Below are 22,623 nucleotides of genomic sequence, written 5' to 3'. Positions count from 1 at the left end.
AGGCGGCGGCCGCGGCTCCCGCCCGCACGGAGAGCCAGTCCCGCGAAGCCCCCTCCCACTCCCAGGCGGGCGGGCGGCGGCGGCGGCGGGAGGAGGAGAAGGAGGAGGGAGCGTCTCTGCCGCCGCCTCCTGGTCCCCAGCGCCGATCTGCCGCCGCCACCTCCCTCCGCGGTGATCCTCCCTCCATGGTCCTGCCGCGGCCCCCCCAGTAGCCCGAGCTGCCCCGCGCCGCGCCGGAGCCAGCCTCAACAGAGGGAGCGGTCGCGGCCTCGCGGCTCGCGCGGGCTGACAAGAGGAGAGCGAGGCGCCGCGCGGTCCCCGAGGATCCGCACGCCGGGCAGCGCGGCCCGAGCAGCGCGAGGAGCAGCGGGCGGGCGGGCGGCGCCGGGCCCGGGCCGCCCTCGCTCCAGCGCCCCGGCCCCGCCGCCCGCGCCGGGGCGGTCGCCCGCAGAGGAAGGCGCCGCAGTCTCCGGGCCTCGCAACCCCGCTCGAGTGTCCTCAGCACCGGGGCTCGCGGGTCCTGAGGGGAGGAGGCGAGTCAGGGGCCGGGCACTGAGCTCTTTGGCGCCCCCACCCCCGTTTTCGGAGCCCTCCACGCTGCGGCCACTGTCCCCTCCGGACCATGGCCGACGACGACGTGCTATTCGAGGATGTGTACGAGCTGTGCGAGGTGATCGGCAAGTGAGTCTCCACTCGAGGGAGCGGGAGTGTGGGAAAATGCATTTCAGTGATGCCCCGGTCTTCCCGCACCCGCCCCGGGCCTGCCCCCTGCCCTCCCTCCCGCCTCCCTAGTCCTCCTCGCCTGCGAGTATTTATAGACGTGTACCTGGACCTCCTGCGGGGCGGGGGTCTGGGGGCTTCTCGGCGATCTTTGGAGGCCGACGAGCCGAGGTCGGCCACCCCTTGAGGCGTGGGGCCGGCTGAAATCTGCTGTCTGCATTTTATCTGACGGTTGCACAGGGACGTGGCAGAACCGATTTTATAGTTGCTTCCTGGGAACAGTTGGGCTTATTGTTACCTTGCGTGTACCACAGACCATTAACGAAAAGAGCAGCTTGCATTTCCTTTGCTTCCGTGGAGAGACAGAGAAAGAACGTCCAGGGTTTTAAATTGTGGGGTGTGTGTCTATTGTGCAGGGTATTAGATAGATGCCTTTGTGTTCACCCCATGCCTGGATTGGAGGGGGTCATCTAAGACGGGGTGCGTCCAGTTTCAGCAAATTCTTCACCTAGTGTAGACCAACATGGAAAGAGTTGGGGGGTTCCGAATTTTATAATGCCTCGTTATGCAATGACTGTTAAATCAGCGTTCGAGGCTTCCCTCGACTGTTGTTGGGATGGTGGTTAGCGTGGTAGAGCCGTCTGCTTTGAGTCACCGGGCTGGTCTGGAATATAGAACTGACAGTCCAAATGCTCATCCTTTCATCTGTGTTGTATAATTACACTAGGGAAAAGCAGGGAATCAGATTAATCACAGTGCTGATTGAGAATTAAATCTGCAGTTCCTCATCTAATTGTCCATTCCTTAAATCTGTTTTGAATAGTTTCCTTTTCATTCTTGTCAAACAGTATTCCAAGTGCACAATCCTGCTAATTTGCTTGTGAGGGAAATGCTGGCGATCTGAAGTTGATTTCCTAGTTCAGCGTGTGTTCTGTGGCTTTAGAAGTTGGGGAGATAAGATTTAAGAGCAATTTCTGCTTAGTTATTAAGAATTGCTAGATAGCTACCATTGAAATTTGTTACCTCTTTTTAGAAGCTCTGCTTTATTGTCTATTTTAAGGTCCGCAGTTGGGAAATGAAACCAAGACCTTAGAGCAATTGGCTTTATCTCTTTTAAGTTGTCTGCAGTACTGGATTTCAATTTGTTTAAGTGCTGATAACTCATTATTTTTCCCTCCATGTTGAGGTATTACAGTATTGTCTCATATGGTGAAATTGTGGGTAGAGCTTGCTACATACACACTTTCCTCAGACCCAATTGATACAAGGACATGTTACTCCTTGCCCCTATTGTTACATGACCAGCCTGTCTACTAGAAGAACGATATCCAAATGTGCCCTCCTAAAGTGGTTGTGGAAGTGGCTCTAAAGCAGGACTGCAAAAAATATACAAAGCGAACCCCATATGTAATTGTATATATGCAAATTCTACATATGTAAAATTTCTCATAGCTACATTAAAAAGATTAAAAGCAAGTAGGTGCAGTTGATTTTAATACAATATTTTCTTTTACCCAATACGTCCAGATTATTATCACCTCAACCTGTAATCAGTCTAGAAATCTTTAGTGAGCTATTTTATTTAACGTCTTTTCATACTCGGTCTTCAAAATCCAGTGTGTATTTTACACTAAGCACACATTTCTCAATTCTGACACTAAAGCTAAATTTTCATCGGAAATACTTGTTCTGTATCTGGGTTTCATAAAATTTGCATTTGCAAAGGTAGATTCACATAGCCAAGTTGTTCCAAACATACCTAAAAGTTTTTTAATAACTGAATCGAGTGTCTCTTTCTAGATTTAAACTTTAATTAATTACAATTAAATAAAATTCAAAATTCAGTTTTTCATTTGGCTTAGCCACATTTCAAGTGCTCAGTAGCCATACATGAAGAGCACAGTTCTAGAGAGACAAATATGTCAAAAAAAAATCTTGATTTCTTCATTCTTGGCACCCAGTGAGTTTTCCTAAAGCCCCCCAAATGATTGTGTGTGTGTAGCACACACAAGCACGCATGCATGCCCAGGGAATGTTTGTTGTGTCTTAGTTGTATTTGATTTAAATGAGCCAGCAAAGTCATAATCGGAAAATTATGAGATTAAAATGTTAATTCTATTGTGATGACAGGATATAGCTATCACTGAATCGGTATTGGTAACTAGTTCTGATTCCTTGAGGTCTGAAAGAGTGATGATGTGATCTCTGGATATGGAAAAGAAATGGTCAGCATCACAACACAGTCAGTATTCTGCTGACTTATAATTGATAGAATATTTTCAGGAAACGCCTCTGGTAGAACTAGATTCTTCTGTTGCTTCAGAGCTGCATAAGGAGGGGAGGGAGCAAGCTCATTCTGAGGTGATAGGTCCTCTCTGGCTACCTTAACTACTGTGCATGTGAAATCTCACTCTTATCCTGCAAAATCTGACGTGGTCAGTGCCGTTTATAATATGGAATTGCATGAAATAATGAATTCAAGGTGGCCTTCGTGGCAGAGAATGTAAGGATAGTGCTCCTCACCCTGTGTAAAGGTTGAAGGTTTTCGCCGGTAAATTGTCTCGGCATATATTGATCTGGAAATTGAAATTCACTTGAGATTTTCTTGCAGGGTCTTGGACAGCATACATTTTAACTCAGAATTTGTTCAACTTTAGATTTAAAGAGAGAGCCCTTGAAGTACAACTGAAAACCTTCTTGTTGATTTCTATCCAACTTCTCTGGAATTGTGCCTTTTCTTTTATAACAAATTAGTATCACAAGTTGTTTTTGACCCCTAGGGCTTTAACAGGTTTAAATTTTTGCTGCTGTGCTTTAAAATGGATTTCACCTTTTTACCATCAGTTAACTACCCACTCACTTTCCTACCTCACTACTTATCTACTCACTCATCCACTATCTTACGGGGATTCATGTGCCTGATTCATTGTGAATACTGGGAGGATGCCATATCTTAAAAAAAAAATTAAGCTCTTTTCCCTTGTGTTTCTTATTTTTGAAAGTATTACAAATGGTCCCTGAATGCCTGTTGTTTCCATAACGTTTTCCCATGTAACATATTTCAAGTGATTAAAACAAATCTCCAGTGTTGTCATTGTCCTCAGACTTCTTGTCTTAGCAAATGTAGCAGTTACTGGAAAGGAAAGGTATTATGCAAATACAGGTAATCGGCTAATTTTTATGGTCGTGAGCATTTACTGTATCTTTTGCAAATTGATGGTTTTATAGGCAAGTGCACAATCAGTAATATTACATGAAGGAAATTTTAAATGATTCATCCAAATTAAAACAGAAATGCCTACCTTCATGGTACAGCAGTTTCTCTGAAAGAGAGTAGCAAAATGTACACTGTTTTCTCTTTGTGTAGGCTGAATATTTGCCCAGGTATTTAGTAACGCATAACTTCTGGCTTTGCTGCTCGGGTAGGACATAAACTAAAATTGGAATGATGCAGCATGACCCCTGCTCAAGGATGACATACAAGTTTGTGAGGCATGCTGTATTTGCTTACATCTTAAGAGCACTTACCATATTTAATTACAGTTACTTATTTATGGGTCTCTCTGCCTAGCTAAAGGGAGCTTCTTGAGGGCAGGGAATATATCTTACACATTTTTTTTTGTTACTTAACACAGTGCTTGCAATGTAACAGTGCTCGTTAGCTATGGAATGGATTGAGTAGTTTTAATAAAATCTCATTAAAAGGCAAAAAGCATACTTATCAACTTCAGAGCAATTATTGTCCCCAAAGACTGTATTAAAGTAGTGGTTCTCCACCTGGCTTGCATATTAGAATCACCAGGGGAGCTCTTAAAAAACATCAGTATGAGGGCCTTGTGTCAGAGCAACGAAATCAGAATCTCTAGGAGTGGGTCCTGGTCATTGGTGTATTTTTAAAAGCTCTCCAAGTGATTCTAATGTGCAGCTATGATTGAGAGTCATCGGTTTAAAACTTAGGTTGTGAATGTAGTATTTTAGGACTGGCTTTTCAGAGGCTTACAGTTTTTAAAAAGTTGAATAAATGTTTTGAGGGAAGTATTGAAGCCAAAAGACCAGGATGTGGGTTTTATTTTCTCTGCGCTGTTTCTGAACCTTGTTGTATAAGAATTTTGTTTCAGCCTATGTTTGGATTTGATTTTTTTGGGTCTTTTAAGATTCACGTTGATTTATGACACTCATCTAATGCTAACGTGGTGATTGTGTGATGTTTGGAACAACACAGAAAAAAGGATTGCTTCAATAACCATTGACAGCTGTCTACTATAATGATTTAATTTAAGAAATCTATCAGTTTAGTATGGATTGTGCTTGCACGTACACTCTATTAAAAGAGTATGGTTAAGTTGCATATATACTTTAAATTTCATACTTGGAGTTCCAATAATGCTGCTTGCCAGAGAATTAAGTGCAACCTTTATGTAAATACTGGAGTAATAATATGTAAAAGACACAGTTTAGCATAGAGGAAAATTCAGCTTTACTAATTTGTCCCAATTACTATGGCTTTCACATATATTGATTAGCCTCAGTGATTTGGGTCTCCAGTACCACAGGGGGACTATTACATCATGTTGGAGCATCTTTCCTGGGAATTTTAACTAGATATTATAGGTAAACCAGTTTTTAATGTTAGGAAAAAGTTAAGTGTGAGCCTGAAGGAATCAAGGCTTTTCCAGAAATGAGTAGATACTCCATGAAAGAAGTGCTTGATTAGAGTGTAACAAGGGAAAAGAAACAAAATCACCAGGTAAACTATTGGTGCCCCAGAAAGATCCAAGCTGTGGGAGTTAAACTGAAGTTCCACAGAGGAAAAACCTGTTACACACAGGTTTATTACACATGGCAGGCTTATTGGGAGGAGGTAAGCAGTGTTGAGTTCTGATGCTGGAGACCACTTTCAGGGACCACTTTGGAGGGAGCCGAGCTACCCAGTTGCCCTTCTGCATGTGCATAACTTTATCTGAGTCTCCTCATGTCCACATTTGACAGACTGCTTTAGGACTTGGAGTTTCTGAAGTGTGATTCGCACGTTGTCTTCGTAAATGCTTCCTGTGAATCCCTTACCTTCTTTGACTGTAACATGTTCTATGGCCTCGACACATGCCGTTCACCCCCCTCCATTTCCCCTGTGTATCTGCAAGTTTCACATGCCAAACTATATCGCTGATGTTCCTTATATTGTATTTCTGGATATTTCCTTTAAATTGAAAATTCTTTCACCATCTCCAGTTGTACTCAATGAAGAAGCAAGTGTACCTCACATTATGAGATTGCTCTTGAATCATTGCATTTCTGAAAATGTTTTCACATTTTAATTATGGCAGAAGCAGTTTAAAGAAAGTTTGACATAAGATTGTTCACAAGGGGAAAAAAAAAAACTTTTATAACTTAGGAGTTCCTGTCGTGCACAGCAGAAACGAATCCTACTAGGAACCATGAGGTTGCGGGTTCGATCCCTGGCCTTGCTCAGTGGGTCAAGGATCTGGCATTGCTGTGAGCTGTGGTGTAGGTCACAGATGTGGCTCGGATCCTGCATTGCTGTGGCCATGGTGTAGGCTGGTGACTACAGTTCTGACTGGACCCCTAGCCTGGGGACCTCTATATGCTGCGGGCATGGCCCAAAAAAGAAAAAAACCTTTTATAACTTAACATGCCTATTTTGTAAGGGTAGCTGGCACTTATGCCCTCTAATATTAGGCATTTCGCATATGTTTTCTCCTTTTGTTTTGTTTTTTAATGGCCACATTTTCGGCATATGGATGTTTCCAGGCCAGGGATTGAATCCGAGCTGCAGCTGGGTGAGACCTACATCACATCCGTGGCAACACCTGATCCTTAACCCACTGTGCCAGGCCAGGGGTCAAATCTGCGCCTCTGCAGCGATCCAAGCCACTGCAATCAGATTCTTAACCTACTGCGTCACAGTGGGAACTTCTTTTATCTCCTTTAATTGTACCCATCTTGCAGAGAACATTGAGATTCAGAGGGGGAGTAACTTGCCAAGATCACATGGGAATTCTACCAGTTCTGAAGTCTCATTTCATGCTGCATCTGCTCTTGACTCCAGTTGTGAAAATGTTGTGGTGGTTTTTCTTAAAGTAGGGCATATGTCTTCATTTTCAGACCTTATTTATTGCAAATTTTAATTGTTCGACTTTTTGGTTAAAATTCTTACCTCTTCAGTAGAGGTTCCATACTACTATTCATTATCTCATCTGTTTCATTTTTATTTTTGTCTTTCTCTCTAATGAAATATCAACATTTGCTACCAAACTGATTTTGCATTTTTTTAGCCATGGAAATATGGAATCTTGACCATCCATCCAAAATATAATTTGTTTTGGAACTTTCTCTACCGCTTTTACTCTCCAAGTTTTTCCTTCCAATTCTCCTGCCCCAGCAGACATAATAGTTGATTGATTTCTCCTGACTTGCCAAACCAGAAGTAGTGAGGTTTTAGAGATAGGTGTTTTTTGGGAGTGGGGTGGGATTGTTTCCACAGGGTAGTTATTCCTATATCCTGTGATAAAAATAGTGAAATTGTTCTGTCTGACTCTGAAAACAGTGTACTGAACCACAGCTGCTGAGTGATGAGCGTCTCAGCTGTCTGCCGACACTGCACACCTAAGTGATCAGGTGACTAAGTCGCTGCTGCAGAGCAAGTACCTCACCCCAAGCCAACAAGCTGATGGGGTGTACAGTTCTCACGTTTTTGGTTTTAATTTTTAGTTGCACCTGACAGTACAGATTTTTAAACCACCAAATATGGCATTATATTTATACTACAGGGTTCAAAGTGGCATAGGACCTGCTCTCCTCTCTCAGAGTCACCCTTTTACCTTGATTTCCCATCTTTCAAACAAGTAAAATGTAATTATCCCATGGCCAGTCTGGTAGTCATCCCTTATTGTCTGCCGGGGATTGGCTCCAGAAACACCTCCTCCTGACTAATACCTAAATTAGTGGATGCCCAAGTCCCTTATATATAATGATGTAGTATTTGCTTGTAACTAATGTACATCCCTTTTTCTACTTTAGTCATCGCTGGATTACTTATAAAACCTAATACAATGTAAGCAGATGCTGTTGAATCAAGTTCAAGTTTTGCTTTTTGGAACTTTCTGGAATTTTTTATTCAAGAGTTTTCAATCCATAGTTGGTTGAATATGCAAATACAGAACCTATGAAGGGCCAACTGTTTTATGCTATGATTGGTTGTGAGCCCGAGTCTATAGAGGGAGAGTCTCTCTTTGACTTTTTGCATTGGGAAGATTTTTGCTTCTGAAGCTAGTTTGACTTAAAGGAAGTTAGTTTATGTTTCCAATTTTGAGATTTAAGAATATTGTTTCTTTTCATTAATTGACTTTCTACTACAATTTATAGTTTTTATAAAATTAATTTTAAAATATAGATGGGGAGTTCCCTGGTGGTTCAGCAGGTTAAGGATCCGGCATTGTCACTGCTGTGGCCTGGGTTGCTGCTGTGGCTTGAGTTGGATCTCTGGCCCTAAAATTTACACATGCTGTGGGTGTGGCCTGTATATCTATATATCTCTATCTCTATCTAAATATCTAGACATATATTAAAAGATAAATAGTGAGTCTCTATTCTCCCACCATCCATGGCTCCATTCTCCAGAACTATCCATTGTCCAGTTTTTGTACATCTTTCTGAAAGTTTTTTGTTTAAAAAACAGATGAGATAATGTTTGTACACTGTACTGAAATATTCATTTTCCACTGAAAAATAGTATATCTGATGACCTTTCCACATCCATCTATATATCTATTTAACTCTGTCTCTTAAACTGCTGCCCAGTATCCCATGATGTGGATTGGTACTTTGGCTTTGAATTGAGTGCAAGCCATTTCTATATGAACATTGCTGGAAATGCGCAAGTGGAGTTTGGATAAGAGGTCTGGAATGAGAGTGAAGATCTGAGAATCATCTATGTGGGAGTTAAACTATGAGTGAATGAGTTATTGGGGATTGATGGAGTGGGGGTTGTAGTTTTAGAGTACACTCCCAGAATTAGAAGCATCAGGATAGCTGGACAACACAGAAGTCTCCAGGTGGGGCAGATCAATAATGTAAAATGCCAGCACACTGATCGAGGACCAAGAAAAGGCTTGTGTAAAACAGAGGCAATTTAAAGCATCTATCAAAAGAGTGTTTAATATTCCATTCATGATGTGACTGAAAAGCAAGATTCTGGCTTCATTTCTGTGGATGTTGGTAATATTATACATCTCTCTCTGAATCTATTGCAACACAAACATATTTAGGGTAAAAAAAGGAGTACACTTCTTTTTCGCTGTGATTGCGTTGTGCAGATTCTGATATCTGGCTTTTAGGTAAAGCCATTTGATTTTCCTAAGATTAGGATTTTTTTGATTCCTCAGCTTGGTGCATAGCTTTCAATTAAATGGGTGCCTTTGGAGTTCCCTTTGTGGCTCCCCAGTAACAAACCCAACTAGTAACCATGAGGGCTCGGGTTCGATCCCTGGCCCTGCTCAGTGGGTTAAGGAGGGGGCGTTGCCGTGAGCTCTGGTGTAGGTCGCAGATGCAGCTTGGATCTGTCATGGCTGTGGCGTAGGCTGGCAGCTGTAGCTCAGATTCGACCCCTAGCCTGGGAACTTACATATGCCGAGGTTGCGGCCCTAAAAAGAAAAAAAAAAAAAATGGGTGCATTTAATGAAATGACAAAGTAATTTTTAGATGCTTTAAATTTACTTTAAGGGGAGTTCCTGTCATGGCGCAGCAGAAATGAATCCAACTAGCATCCATGAGGATGTGGGTTCGATCCCTGGCCTTGCTCAGTGGGTTAAGGATCCGGCGTTGCCATGAGCTGTGGTGTAGATTGCAGACACAGACAAAAAAATAAAAACATTTATGTTCTTGTTGATATCTGTCAAACCCATTGTTCTTTTATTTATTTATTTATTTTTGCTTTTTTAGGGCTGCACCTGCAGCACATGGAGGTTCCCAGGCTAGGGGTCAAATTGGAGCTATAGCTGCCGGCCTATGCCACAGCCACAGCAACACCAGATCCAAGCCATGTCTGCGAGCTGCACCACAGCTCACAGCCACACTGGGTCCTTAACCCACTGAGCGAGGCCAGGGATTGAACCTGCAACCTCATGGTTCCTAGTTGGATTCGTTTCCGCTGCGCCACAATGGGAACTCCAAACCCATTATTCTTTTATTAAATCATTCACCTATAGGGAGCTGAATTCTTCCTTGCCTCAAGATTTTTGGTCCCAATTGGCTGATTGTAGTACTCTCCTCCCCTTTCACATCCCTCTCCCCCCCAACCCCCAACTAAATTTGTTCATTGGATTTTTTTTAAAGTCGTCCACATCCACTCACAATAAGAAGCAGTTACTTTATTGTACTTAAGCCAGTTTCTTTGCATCCAAGTGCATATTATTTAATTTCAGCTGTTTGTATTCTGTTACTGAGCTGTGACATGTTTTTTTCCAATCCATTTTATTTCTTTTGATACATTTTTTTACTTTGTTACCATTGTTTTGAATATTGAAATCATTTACAGATAGGAATGATTGTTCTCTCTTTCTTAGTGTAGTTTAATAATATCCAAACTATACTATGTTGAATCTGTATTTCAGGCTTTTAATTTTAATCCTGATTTTAGAACATTTTGGTACATTTAAATCTAGGATGGATTTAACCATATGTAGGTTTTAATGTTTTGTTAAAACACTTGATGTTATTAATTCCATTAACAGAGGTCTCTAGCTCTGCTATGATGTACAGATTACCATTACAACACTGCTATTTTTAAGAACCTAATTCATATTTTGAAGAAACATCATAGTTTTTCAGCCGTTCTGCTTACTTTACGTACCTTTTCCCCAAAAACAAAGCTTGTAAAGCAGTCCCCTAAGATCTAATCTGGTAACCTTTGGGTACATTGTCACCATTTTCTCATTTATAGAAGGAATGATAGCTGCTTCATGAGCCATTTGTGTGGATTAGTGATTGTGAAGTGCAGCATAAGGATTTTTTATTTCTAGAATGTCTCTGAGATACTCAAATTACTTTTGGCAGCTATGTAGATAAGTTTCAACAATTTCCAAATGTGCACTTTCTCAGTGCTAAACACACGCTCTATTACATAAATAATATGGTGAAATGAACATTCTTTTCTACCATGTGTATAAAATTGTTAGTGGTGCTAACCTTCATTCCTTTGTTCATTTATGCATTCATTTCCAGCTGTGTGACTCCAGGCAAGTTTGTTAACCTCTCTGAGCCTCAGTTTCTTTATATGTGATGTGCGGGTGATAGCATCTACCTTGCAATGGTATTTGGAGGATTGAATGACATGATCTAGGTAAAATGCCTAAAGGTTGTTATTTAAACTGCCATTATCATTTTTATTCACTGAATACCCCAGTTCTTTGGCCTTAAGGAGCTCTCTGCCTATGAAAGGAGCTGACAAATAGTTAAAACCTAATCTAACCAGACTTATGTTCTGTTAAGGCTGGGGTCCCATCTGACTTGTTCAGCTATTATCCTTAGCATAACGCAGCAGTTGACACATAGTAAGTACTCAGTCATGAGTTGCTAAAGGAGTGAGTTTGTTAAGTGACTAATCCCGAGACTCTGACCATCTAGTAGGAGAAGGAAGTTGGGAAAATCTTCACAGAGGCGGTGGGGCTTGAATGACTTGTCAGTCTTCCTAGGTAATTTATTTAATCTTTTTAGGCCTCTCCTCATTTAGAAAAAGGAGTAGGTGGAGTTCCTGTTGTGGTGCAGCGGAAACCAATCTGACTGGGAACCATGAGGTTGCGGGTTTGATCCCTGGCCTCCCTCAGTGGGTTAAGGATCTGGCATTGCTATGAGGTGTGGTGTAGGCCCTTGGCTGCAGCTCCAATTAGACCCCTAGCCTGGGAACCTCCATATGCCGTGGGCCCAGCAGCCCTAGAAAAGACAAAAAGAAAAAAAAAAAGCTAATAGTTTCACGAACAACTTTAGGAATTTTTTGTTGTTCTCAAATTCTGTGGTTTGAGTGTTCATTATGTGCCGGACATGGTGTTAAATACTTTATATTTTTCTAGTTTAACCTTGGGCACACTTCCCTTGAGGCACTTCCACCCCCTCCCCCATTTTACAGATGCTTTGAAACTGAGGAAGAGGGAGATTAGTAACTTGCTCTGGCAAAGTGGCAATAAGTGGTGGCGTGGGGAATGGCACCTGGGTGGGTGTCATGACCTGTCTAAGCCCTTGTTCTTTAATACTGTTAAACTGCTTGAGATTTAGTATAAGCAGAGATGGTTGTCTTTTAAGAGATACTCCTAAATATAAAACTCTAATCTGAGTTTAGGTGTTTTTAGCAGATGAATAGAATGCCTTTTTTTTTTGGTAACAGCTTTATTGAGATATAATTCACATACCAAACAGTTCACCGTTTAAAGTGTACAGTTCGGTGGTTTTTAGTATAGTCACAGAGTTGCGCATGGTGACCATAATACATTTTTCAACATCTTCATCATCCCTCAAAGAAGCCCCGTATACTTTAGCTCTCACTCCCAATCCCTCCCTACCCTAGGCAATAACTAATCTACTTTCTGTCTCTACAGATGTGCCTCTTCTGGACATTTCATGCAAATGGAATCAGAGAACTTTTGGCCTTTTATTACTGGCTTTTTCTAAGCATAATGTTTTCAGCGTTCATCCATGTTGTAGATGTATCAGCACTTCATTCCTTTTTAACACCTGGTAATATCCCATTGTGTGGGTAAACCACATTTTTTGATCCATTAGTTAGTTGAGGGGCCATTCGGGTGGTCTTCACCTTTTGGCTATTATAAATAATCCTACTGTGAGCATTCAGGTACAACTTTTGTTTTTATTTCTCGTTGGTGTATACCTAGGAATGGAATTGCTGAGTCAAATGGTAACTCTCTTAGACTTTTCAAGGAATGCCAGATTGTTTTCCAAAGTGGCTGTACCATTTTACATTCCCACTAGCAGTCTATGAGGGTTAGAATGCTTTTTAATCAAGTACTATCAGAGTTTGCCTCAAGTCTGTTTGATATACTGTGACATAAATTAAAGCAAATTTTATGGGTTGTTGGTCAGCCTTTCATCTCACAGACATATTTATACTGCTTTTCAACAATTTTAGGATTGGCAAACTGTCTGTAAACTAACAGATAATAAATATTTTAGGCTAGAGGAGCCACACAACATCTGTCACAGCTACTCAACTCTGCCTTTGTAGTGTGAATACAGCCATACCCCCCCCCAAAAAAAGAGTGTGACTGTGTTCCAATAAAACTTTATTTACAAAAATAGATGGTGGGCTAGATTTGGCCCTTGGCTATATAGTTTGCCGATTCTGTTGTAGATTAAAAGTGAAAGTGGAGCTTATTGTCCAGTTCCATTCTTGTTTACTCTCAAGGTTAGGATGTTCTTTCAGTGTTCTGAGTTAGCCCCATAGTAAGTAGGTTGTTTCTGCAAAATGTAAAGATGTTAAGGCTGATGCACTGATCTATTTTCACTGTCAAAGGGGAAATACTATACATTATTTAATTTTTTTTTAACTGCTTTTGGGTCCTTTCTTTTTTTTATGGCCACACCCACGGCATATGGAAGTTCCCAGGCCAGGGATTGAGTCCGAGCCACAGTTACAGTCTGTACCGCAGCAGTCCTAGATCCTATTAATCCACTGTGCTAGGCTGGGGATTGAACCCATGCCTCTGCAGCAACCCAAGCTGCAGCAGTTAGACTCTTAACCCACTGGGCCACAGTGGGAGCTCCTGGATTCTTTTTTTTTTTTTTTTTGATCCTAGGTTAAAGGGAAGAAACTCATCAAAATTTTTCTAAGATTGTCTGACTGGAGGCAATGTAAATGTGGAGTGCCTGCAAAAAATTATTTCCTTCATTCTTGCTTATTGACTGTAGAATGGATGGAAACAGAGTTGAGAACATACCAGAAATGATCAGAAATGGAAGATTATTTTAAATCTTCAATAAAGTTAGGGGAAAAATCACTAGCTAAATCTCCATCTCTAATTGGAGAGTTGTGATGTGCCATCTCTGTATATTTTAGGACTTCACCAAGAGCCCATGCCAGAGTCATTTTTGGGATTATGGTGTGTGTGTGGTATAAATAAAAACTTAAAATTCTATTTTGTGTCTGAAATCCGTTTTACTCAATGTATTTTGTGGTAGTAGACATACACTATTTAGAGTGCTTTGTGGCTTTTAAAAAACCATCATCGCCTGTTATGTACATAGTATTTTTGGAGCTTATAGATTTACATAATTTGTTTGAAAGACTGTTCTAGATTATAATTTTGCAGTATTGTGAAAAGCTCCAAAGATTATGTTAAAAGAGGGACTTTAGTATCCATGTTTGTCTTTGCATTTGGGCATATGATAGATGAATTAATTGTTCATAATGTGAAATTTCAAAACCGAGAAAAGGAGAATCCCAGAATATATATTTAGGAAACAGCCCTATATAGGATTTATAGATATGATAGTGTTCTTTTATGTAACTTCCCCAAATTTTATTATGGCAGCAGTGTCTACATCTTAACCACAGGCAAAATGAGGTGGAAGGATTCTAAAGTTGTAGTCTCTGATACAACTGAGCTCCGAATCTAAATTACCTACATTTATGGAACAGCGTTTCATCTGCTAGAGCACGTTACGTTGTCAAGTGGAATGTATTTAGACCACTTTGATGAAAATACTTCTTAGGTTGGCTTCAGAGAACAGTACAAGGCATCTCTTCCTATGATAATCCACGGACAGTGTTACTTATATTGCATTATTTAGGTTAGAAATTTTTGCTGAATTCCATCTGAGCCATTAGCTGAAAAGCAGAATGGTCAGCTTTTATTTATGTAGAATGTTTACTGGTCTTCTTAGGCTTAATATTGCCTTAACTGGGTTTTTGTCCCAGCAGTAATTTCTGACATTGAATTTGAGATTATCTTTTTAATAAATATTTTTTTCTTTAATTTACTCACTTGTAAAATAATTAGATACTTGTAAAACAAACAAGAAGGCATTTTCACTAAGGACTATCTTTAATTACATTTCATGTAAATTAAAAATTGTTACTGAAGTATTCAGATCACAGGTTAGAGTGAAAATGTAATCATCTCACATTATAATCAACATATGTAATACTTTTAAAAGCATGCTAATAAGAATGGAAGAAAATCTCTACTGACCATACGTATTGTAGATTATATTTTTTTCCTTTTTTATTCTTTGTTTCTTTTTTTCTTTTTATGGCCACACCCACGGAATGTGTAAGTTCCCAGGCTAGGGGTCTCATTGGAGCTGCAGCCGCCAGCCTACACCACAGCCATGGCAACACCAGATCTGAGCCCCGTCTTCGACCACAGCTTGAGGCAAAGCTGGATCCTTAAACCACTGAGCGAGGCCACAAATGGAACCCGCATCCTCATGGACACTATGTCTGGTTCTTAACCGGCTGAGCCACAATAGGAACTCCTTTTTAAAAACATTTCCTTCTTATAATGGATGTAAAAATGATTTGTATAAATACCTATTCAAATGAATACACTTTCATTATCATGGTTGCAGAAAGAGCCTGGGAATATGGAGAGGGAGATTCTAGGCTTGCTGCTCTACTTTTTGGATTATCTCCATTAATAGTACTTCTCCCATTGCTGAGTATTTTTATTGTACTGCTGGAAGGGATCACCACACTTCCATAATCCATGACCCACTTGCACTAAAGGTCGAGCGTGCTTTAAATTGCCGTCTGATTCAAGTTCAGGCTTCTTGGTTAGACTTGCCTTGGTGGAGTCAGAATTAGGCTCATGAATGTGAATATGGGCTTGAAGATCTTATTAGAATGGTAGTTTTTTACCCCATGAAGACGTATTCATAGACATAGTTCTGAAAAGGTATGTACAAGTTGGATTTGATAAGTGCAGTTTAAAACTGATTAGGAAAAAATATTTTAAGAAAAAAAATGTTGATCGTGAGAAATCCCCACTTGGTTTGTTTTCCTGTTTCTTTATCTTGTGAAAGAAGGATAGTAAAGGCTGTATTATCCATCTCTCTTGATCCTTATGAGCATAAAATGATACACTTCTTCAAAAGTCTTAAACTACATGTATTATTTTGATGTTATTGAAATGAAGCACTTTTTTTTTTTGGCCGCACCCATGGCATGTGGAAGTTCCCAGGCCAGGGATCGAACCCACACCATAACAGCAATCAGCCACTGCAGTGACGACACCAGACCCTTAACCCACTGTACCACAAGAAAACTCCTGAAATGAAGCACTTCCATTTGGAAATGGGCATTGTTAAATATCCTTTGATTTTTGCCAGAATCATTTACCATTTTCTTTGAAAGTGATAGTGTTTTTTGTTTGATGGGGTAATGTTTACACTGAAGTCAAAGCAGAGAAAAAATCCTGACTAGTGCTTCCCTGTGCTTTTTTACTTTATTTTTTTAAATTTGTTAAATTTTTTTGTCTTTTTGTCCTTTCTGAGGCCGCACCCGCGGTTTATGAAGGTTCCCAGGCTAGGGGTCGAATCAAAGCTATAGCTGCTGGCCTACACCACAGCCATAGCAACGCCAGATCTAAGCCGAATCTGCGACCTACACCACCTACACCACAGCTCACGGCAACGCCAGATCCTTCACCCACTGAACAAGGCCAGGGATCGAACCCGCAACCTCATGGTTCCTAGTCAGATTCGTTAACCACTGAGCCATGACGGGAGCTCTTCCCTTTGCTTCTTAAAAAATTACTTAGTTTTATTTGAGCATTGAAATTTGGAACTTACTACAAGTGGCAGATTTTTGTGGCCAGTTTGGTGTGAACTTTGGCAGCTACTTAAAATATTGAACTTGCTGTTTAGTAGTGAGGTCTAGAGCAGGGGTTCTCCAAGTGTGGACCTCATCTTGACCAGCAACAGCAGAATCACCTGGGAATTTGTTAGAATGCCAATTCTTGGGCCCGAGCCCTATAGATCAGAAGCTGTGGGGGTGGGGCCCAGCAATCTCTATTTTAACAGTCCTCCAAGGGCTTCTGAGGCCTACTAAAGTTAAGAGAACCATTGATTTAGAACTCTAGATCAGAGCTCAATCAACTATGGCCCATGGGCCAAGTCAGCCCACTGTTTTTGTTTAAAAAAAAAAAAAGAGTTCCTTTTGTGGCTCAGTGGTTAATGAACCTGACTAGCATCCATGAGGACGCAGGTTCGATCCCTGGCCTCACTTAGTGGGTTAAGGATCCAGCGTTGCTGTGAGCTATGATGTAGGTCGCAGAGGTGGCTCGGATCCCGTGTTGCTGTGGCTGTGGTATAGGCCAGCGGCTGCAGCTCCAATTGGACCCCTAGCCTGGGAATCTCCATATGCTGTAGGTGCAGCCGTAAAAAGACAAAACGTTTCTGGAATAAAGTCACTCATTCATTTAAATAATGTCTGTGACTGCTTTCACACTGCAAGGGCAGAGTTGAGTAGTTGCAGCAGAGACCATATGGCCTGCTAAGCCTAAAATATTTACTTTTTGGCCTGTAACACAAAAAGTTTACTTGATCCCTGCCCAAGTTGAAGCGTTTGTACTGTTTTCTTGCCTATAGTAGTGACCTGCAAATATCTGAAATCAATAGGTAAACACCTATTTTTTTTTGGCTTTACACATAACCTTATTACTTCTACAAATCTGTTCTGCTCTCTGACAGGAAAGTATTACCCAGTGATTAGAGACTTGTGAATGAAAATAACACACTTGTGCCCTTTCCTTCTATGTTTGGTAATAGTGGTAGCCTGTTTAATCATTCTGTGACATTTCCTAACTGATTTTGCACTGGTATAGCCTTGGGTTTTTTGTACTCTGGTGTAACTTAATTATCTATTATAGTCTTCATTTCTCCCAGTTCTTGCTGCCTTTTTACTTCCCCAAGAGAAAACCCACTTTGTGGCTGCCAAGTTTAGAAATTCATGGGTGCTGTACTCTAATGCAATGAAATAGCACCATCCCACCTGGAAAAAAAGGTTTTTTCTTGGCTGTACCCATGGCACATGGAAGTCCCTATGCCAGGGATATGACCTGAGCCACAGCAGTGCCAGTGCCAGGTCCTTAACCCACTGAGCCACCAGGGAACTCCCCCATCTGAAAATTTTTTATCCTTGGCCTGGAGTGCTGTAGTCACTTGTACTTCTCAGAGGTGTTTATGAGGACATAGATCATGAATATTATGGGTAATCTTAGGATGCTTACTGGAAAGGTTTTCATTAGCCTTTCCATAAACAGGGATGACTACTTCTTAGTTTTAATATCATAACTTACTCTCAATATTCTTTTGTACTTGCTCCCAGGTTTTAAGATAATTGGTGGTCAGCATGATATAAAATACAAGAACCGAATCTCAGTGTTGTTCTTACTGATGCGCATGGAGTCTTTCTCTCTACCCACACCCCTGAAGGCCTTCTCCCAGTCTCCATTAGTTCTAGTAAGATCATAGAAAAGTGTTGTTTTTGCAGCTGTGGCTCCCTGGTTGTACATGACTGATGTTTTAAGTTGGGAAACATGGAGTTCCTGTCGTGGCGCAGTGGTTAACGAATCCGACTAGGAACCATGAGGTTGCGGGTTCGGTCCTGCCCTTGCTCAGTGGGTTAACGATCCGGCGTTGCCGTGAGCTGTGGTGTAGGTTGCAGACACGGCTCGGATCCTGCATTGTTGTGGCTCTGGCGTAGACTGGCAGCTGTAGCTTCGATTAGACCCCTAGCCTGGGAACCTCCATATGCCGTGAGAGCGGCCCAAGAAATGGCAAAAAGACAAAAAAAAAAAAAATAAAAAATAAAATAAGTTGGGAAACATGACTTGGCCAAATGATACTCAGCTATATTGTTGGTGAGTTTGTCAGGTCCTTGATTTCTTTCACTCAACTTGGGTTGACTCCTTTGCAGGGGATGCTGGGTAGGACACAGGAAATATGAGCTTGGAACCAGAGACGATTTAGACCTTTCATTTAGGCTTTCCCAGTCATCTTAATTCATACCTTTTGCCCTGCTTACTCATCCTGGAGGCGAGCAAGGTACGATGAGAGAGGGTCAGGAAAAGGCCAGCCCTCAGCATGTGGCTACTTAGGTCTGTTGTCAAGGCTCGTGTACAGGAGAATTTGAGCTTTACTGTTTTGTACAATATCGTGTGGAAATGCAGTGTTTTAAAAGCTAAATTGTTATTTATAGCCGTGAATAAAATGTGAACTCTTTGAAAGGTAACAGTGTTCTGCAGCCTTATTGTCCCAGTCAGCACAATCGCCACCCACACCAATCATCTGAACAACCTCATCATTGCTGTTTTATCCACCTGAAATAGGGGTCACAGGTGGGTGGTGATGAAAGCTTGGGAAATCGCGCTTTAGGCAAGGGAAGGGCTTTGGTGACTCTGGCTGTGTGGTCCTCCCCTCTTGTGCTTAGGCCTCTGGGACAGCCTCGCTGACTGGGAGGTAAGCGTTAATAATTCCTTTTGTTCCTTGGCAGCTGGCTGTGCTTGGGAGATGGGTGCTACTTCCCTAGAAGCAACTTCAGTAGACGAGTTCTGCCAAATGTGTGGATTTTAAGCCATTTTATTTTTTTAAATGTTTTTATTTTTTGCTTTTTAGGGCCGCACCCGCGGCATATGGAGGTTCCCAGGCTAGGGGTTGAATCAGAGCTGCAGCTGCCAGCCTACGCCAGAACCACAGCAACACGGGGGATCTGAGCCACATCTGCGACCTACACCACAGCTCATGGCAACGCCAGATCCTTAACCCACTGAGCGAGGCCAGGGATCAAACCCGCATCTTCATGGATACTAGTCAGGTTCGTTTCCACTGAGCCACAATGGGAACTCTGATTTTAAGCCATTGTAAAGAGTATAATGTTCAGACTCAGAATTTTTAGTAGGTAAAGAGTGTCCATTTAAGGGTACTTATGCTGCAGGGATAAGGTTCATTATGAAAGAGACATTGCAACAAGGCTTCCATGTGACATAAACTTATTGGAGCTTGTGTACTTTTAAAAGCATGTATTTCTCTAATATATCTTTTAAGCTTTATTAGGTCAGGATTCATGGCTGTCATAGCCACTGCTGTATCTCTACACCTAGGACAGCATCTGGCACATAGTCAATGTTCATTATATAGTTGTTGAACCAGTTCAAAGAAGGGGAGGATGTAGCCGAACACATTAGAAAAGATAAAATCTGACCCATAATGCACAAAGTCAGGAGTTCAGATTTTCATTTAGTGCTAATATTTTGCTGCTTCAAAACCCATCTAATTCTCATAATGTCCCTTTGAGAAAGGTTAGCAGATACAGAATTGTACAGTATATGCTGAACAGAATGATGGAATCCTGAATAACACTTAGCTTCCCTATTGAGAGCTTTCTGATCATTGCTATAATTAAACGAGATGAAGAAAAGACATTTCTGAGGTTGAAATGGAATGGGGAATTTTATGTGAGTAAAATTACTAATACCTGCTTACCTGATATGTCTAAAACTGCTTCTCCCTTTGTAAAATGGAGACAGTAGAATCTACTTGATGAACTTGTTATAAGGATTGAATGAGACAGTGGGTATAAAGCACAGTTCCTGGCACCTTGCTTGCAGTGCTCAATAAACATGATGTTGTTTCATCATCAACAGTAAGTTTTGAGAACCAGGCTCTGGGCCAAGCACATCCTCCTTCCAGGCATTAGACCAATTTCCCTTTCCACTCTCCTTGCTGTCTCTCTCCTAGCTCCATCTGGGGCATCCAGAGTCATGAAGCTGAGCTTGACCTTCAGTCACCTAGCCAGTCCCACCTGGCCTTGAGCAAAAGTAAGGAGCCAGATGCTAAATCCTGGCCACATGCCTACTCGAGCCACTGGCCGGATGTGGCTCCTTAAATAAAATTTAAAGTTCACTGAATAGACTTTTCTCCAAAGAAGATTTACAAGTGGCTGATGAACATGTGTAAAGGTGCTCAGCATCGTTAGTCACTAGGGAAGTGCAAGTGAAAACCACAGTGAGATGTTCCCTCACATGCACTAGGATGACAAGAGTCAAAAAGTAACAAATGTTGTTGAGGATGTGAAGTCGGATCTCTTATATGTTGCTCCAGCCGCTATGGAAAATACTCTTGCAGTTTCCCAAAGTTAGAAACAGCCCAGCAGTTCTATTTCTCAATATATACCCAGGAAAATTGAAAACGTATATTTACACAGAAAGTTGTACATCAGTGTTCATAGCAGCATTATTCATAATAGCCAACAGGTGGAAAACAACACAGATGTCCATCGACTGATGAATGGATAAACAAAATGTAATTGTACGAAATGGGATGTTTTTTGGCCATAAAAGAAATAAGAAATGAAGTGCTGATATGTGCTACCATGAGGATGAACCTTGAAAACATTATGCTAAGTGAAAGAAGCCAGATGGAAAAGACCGCGTATTGTATGATTTCATTTATATGAAATGTCCAGAATAGGCAAATTTATCAAGACAGAAACTAGATTAGTGGTTGCCTAGGAGGGAGGGGAGGAGAGGATGGGGAGTGACTGCTAATGGGTGTGGAGTTTCTTTCTGAGATTATTAAAATGTTCTGGAATTACATAGTATTTACTGATTGAGACTGAATATACTAAAAAATTGTATACTCTACAAGGGTGAACTATGGGAATTATATCTTCCTCATCTTGTCTGTGCTTTTTTTTTCTGATTTTCTTTTCTCATTTCTCAGTCTTAGTATCTGTCTTTCATGTTAGAGGTATACCTCAAGCGTCTTGAGATCATTTCTATTTCAGAAACGTTAATTGGAAACTCAGTGTACACGGGTGGGGCTTGTTGACTGATGGGATTCCCTGTGGTGCGATTGGGGGAAACCTGTGGGTATTTATGAGGAACTAACTGTGAGGTGGTTTTCCTTTGTTTTTAAGCCGGTCAGTTTTTCTACATAGGGCCCTTTGAATCTCTTGTGGGAGGGGATTTGGGGGTAATGAGCTTGAATCTAGTATTAAGAAGCCCCGTCTGGAAAGGGCTGGATATTTCACCCCTGGCTGTGCAGATTTTTACTCCTTGTTTTCAGTAAAGCATCCTATTTCTGTTCTCTGTTAGGACTGCTGTTCCTGAGTCCAGGGACTCTTTGGTTCAACCTCTTCAAAGAGTAACTTAAATCTTCTGCTGTGTGGAGAAAGGTAGTTGCTTGATGCTCTGGTTGAGGAGAAAGTCTGAGAGTCTTACTGGTCTTTTAAAGGGTTCCCCACTCCCTCCTTTTAAAATTAAATTCCTATTTCCTTAAAATGTCCCTGGAAGCTTCAGTTCTTGAGCTTTAACCTCTGCTTTTCCAAGGCCCTCAGGAATGAACTAGCTTACTTACTTCAGTTTCGATGCCCCCACTGGAGGTACTGGGCAGAAAGATACAACCTCTTTTCTAGATGCTTTTCATCTAAAATTTTGCGGACAGCTCTCTTTAGCTGCCAGTTTCTCTTCTACTTTCTTCATCTTGTTGGTTTATATAATTTGTAATTCTTCACTCTCGTGGCTTCTAAAGGGAGGTAAATGCTTATATTCCTTTTTTTTTTTTTTTTTTTTTTTTGCTATTTCTTTGGGCCGCCCCTGCGGCATGTGGAGGTTTCCCAGGCTAGGGGTCGAATCAGAGCTGTAGCCACCGGCCTACGCCACAGCCACAGCAACCGGGATCCGAGCCGCGTCTGCAACCTACACCACAGCTCATGGCAACGCCGGATCGTTAACCCACTGAGCAAGGGCAGGGACCGAACCCGCAACCTCATGGTTCCTAGTTGGATTCGTTAACCACTGCGCCACGACGGGAACTCCAAATGCTTATATTCAATCAGCTGTGTTTATTCAAAAGTCCCTCCCTCCCTTGAAACCC

The 22,623-nt window shown here is 41.4% G+C and overlaps 1 protein-coding gene across 1 annotated transcript in view; it reads left to right on the top strand.

Moving 5' to 3' along the window:
- The window catches only part of CASK (calcium/calmodulin dependent serine protein kinase), a 368,751-nt gene continuing 346,601 nt past the window's right edge, over positions 474 to 22,623 (top strand). The window contains 1 exon segment of the mRNA XM_003360270.5: positions 474 to 681. Within this exon segment, the coding sequence (XP_003360318.2) occupies positions 623 to 681 (59 nt within the window). The 5' untranslated portion in view covers positions 474 to 622.

Source organism: Sus scrofa, chromosome X, assembly GCF_000003025.6.
Source record: "Sus scrofa isolate TJ Tabasco breed Duroc chromosome X, Sscrofa11.1, whole genome shotgun sequence".
Lineage (NCBI taxonomy): Eukaryota > Metazoa > Chordata > Mammalia > Artiodactyla > Suidae > Sus > Sus scrofa.
Note: the sequence above shows the minus strand (reverse complement) of the source record. Positions and strands in the feature narration are given on the sequence as shown.